Here is a 1,941-nt window from a genome sequence, read left to right on the forward strand (position 1 = left end):
CGTCCCCGGGGCGCCACCCGCTGATCTGCCCAGCCCGGGGGGGGGGCAGGACTGTGCACTTCACCCCCTTCCACAGCCAGGACCCTGCTCAGAGGAGAGGACAGCAAGAAACTGCTGCTGGCGGTGCCTGTCAAATCATTGACACATCACTACATCTTGTAGCAGAAAATTCATGTTACAAAAAAACCAATGTTTTTCCCGAGCAACGGAGGTAGTGGAGGCAGTGGCACGTCCCTCTGCAGGGCTGGCACCCCCACGGTGAGCACCCACAGCAGCTCCCCAGTGCTGGATGCTGAGAGCCCGAAGTGGCTGCTGGAGTGTGAGGTCCTGCTGGAGGGACGCTCTGCCTCTGCTTATGCCTCGCAGGTGTGAGTAGGCAATTGCTGCTGCTGGCTGATTGTTTCAAACCTCATCCCCCTCTTTTTGCTCTGGAGATATAATGACCTTGTCCTGTAAAAAAAAGGTGAATGGGAATTGGTTACAGTAAGCACAGGCTGTTGTCTAATTTTAAATACAAGCAATTCTTCCAGGCTGCAGAGGGGAGAACCCACATGCTGGCCCACCATGACCCCAGCAGAGGAACAAAACCCCCCAGCATGCTGGGGGGGGCTCCATGTCCCCTTTGGGGGTCAGTCCTGGGCTGACTGGAGCTGGTGGCTCTGCTGGGGACTACGTGACACCAAACCCCTCAAAGGAAACTGTAGCTTAAGCTGCTTCTCGCGGTTTTAAGTTGCTGGCTTGAAGAGGATGAGCAATGTTTGCATGACCTGCTCCTCACAGGGCTCTGGGGAGGAGGACCGCAGCCTCAGCTCTTTCTGGAGCATTTCTAGGTCAGTCCTACAGCTCGGGGTCACTTGTTAGCAGGCAACCAGATAAGAGGCCGAGCCCTTTGCCCCTCCCTGATGTGTTGGCAGAGTGCAGGCTCAGGGGGAACCTGCTGGGATTTGCTGAGCTTTTAGGAAAATTGCTGTTTGGTGGCAAGCAGGAGAGCCCTTCACCCCTGTCCTTACATCTCGAAAGGTGATGTTATCAAAGCCCTGGGGAGCATTGCTTTCTGATGGTGTTCCACTTGCCAGCCCTTGCCGTTTCAGCAAGTACCAGCCTCCAGCAACCACCAGCACCAGGACAATGATGACCAGGAGAAGACTGAGCACCACCTCTGCCACAAAGCTGCCGGAGGATTTCTCTGCAGGGAGAACAGATGCTGCCAGGCTCGACTCACCACCCAGGAGAGCTGGCTCCAGCCCCAGCCTCAGTGCCAGCACCCTGAGCAGTGCTGGGTTGACCTTTCACAGCCAGAACTGTCCCCTCACCTTCCATTGGCCCCTCCGGGCTGGAACGGCAGCCCCCCACGGTGCTGTACATGATGTCGTCCAGCGCCACCGTCCCCTCCATCGGCCACCTCCGCGTGGTGATCTCAAATATGATCTGCAGGGGAAGATGGGATGTAGGGGGTGATACCTGGGGAAGGCACCCCACACCCCTGGAGGGCACTCTGCACGCCACGGCTGCCCTGCTCACCTGGAACTTGCCAGGGCTCTGCACAGGCACCACGCCGCCTCGCCAGCCCTGGCTCTGGTGCCCTGCCACTGCACCCCACTCCTCCTCACTGCCCAGCCAGAGCTGAACTGTAGTGTTCATGGTCCCATGGGTGGGGAGGGGGTTTGCAGCCCCTGACCAAGCCCCCCTGCTCCCATCGTGGGCTCATGACGCCCTCCCCAGGGAGAGCAGGGCTTACAGAGGTGCTCCGGGATGTCCATGTGGTACCAGAACCGCAGGCAGGAGTCAGCAGCACCAGGCAGGTGCTGGCTCTCCAGCCTGGCAGTGGTGCTCCCTGGGCCCAGCACCCTGGTGTCGAAGTGCACATAGTGACCTGAACAGGTAGGAACAGAGCACAGGGTGTCCCCATGTCCTGTGCACCACCACCCTCCCCCCCCGCCC

General features: G+C 59.2%; 1 protein-coding gene across 1 annotated transcript in view; it reads right to left on the reverse strand.

The window, feature by feature from the left end:
* Positions 1–402: 402 nt before the first annotated feature.
* The window catches only part of MAMDC4 (MAM domain containing 4), a 10,942-nt gene continuing 9,403 nt past the window's right edge, over positions 403–1,941 (reverse strand). Inside the window, exons 25-29 of the mRNA XM_009890305.1 lie at positions 1,739–1,873; positions 1,522–1,628; positions 1,314–1,428; positions 1,011–1,186; positions 403–450 (exon numbers count right to left, since the gene is read on the reverse strand). Coding sequence (XP_009888607.1) covers positions 403–450; positions 1,011–1,186; positions 1,314–1,428; positions 1,522–1,628; positions 1,739–1,873 — 581 coding nt within the window. The remainder of the gene's footprint in view (positions 451–1,010; positions 1,187–1,313; positions 1,429–1,521; positions 1,629–1,738; positions 1,874–1,941) is intronic.

The sequence above is a fragment of the Charadrius vociferus genome, unplaced genomic scaffold (genome assembly GCF_000708025.1).
Source record: "Charadrius vociferus isolate BGI_N301 unplaced genomic scaffold, ASM70802v2 scaffold398, whole genome shotgun sequence".
Lineage (NCBI taxonomy): Eukaryota > Metazoa > Chordata > Aves > Charadriiformes > Charadriidae > Charadrius > Charadrius vociferus.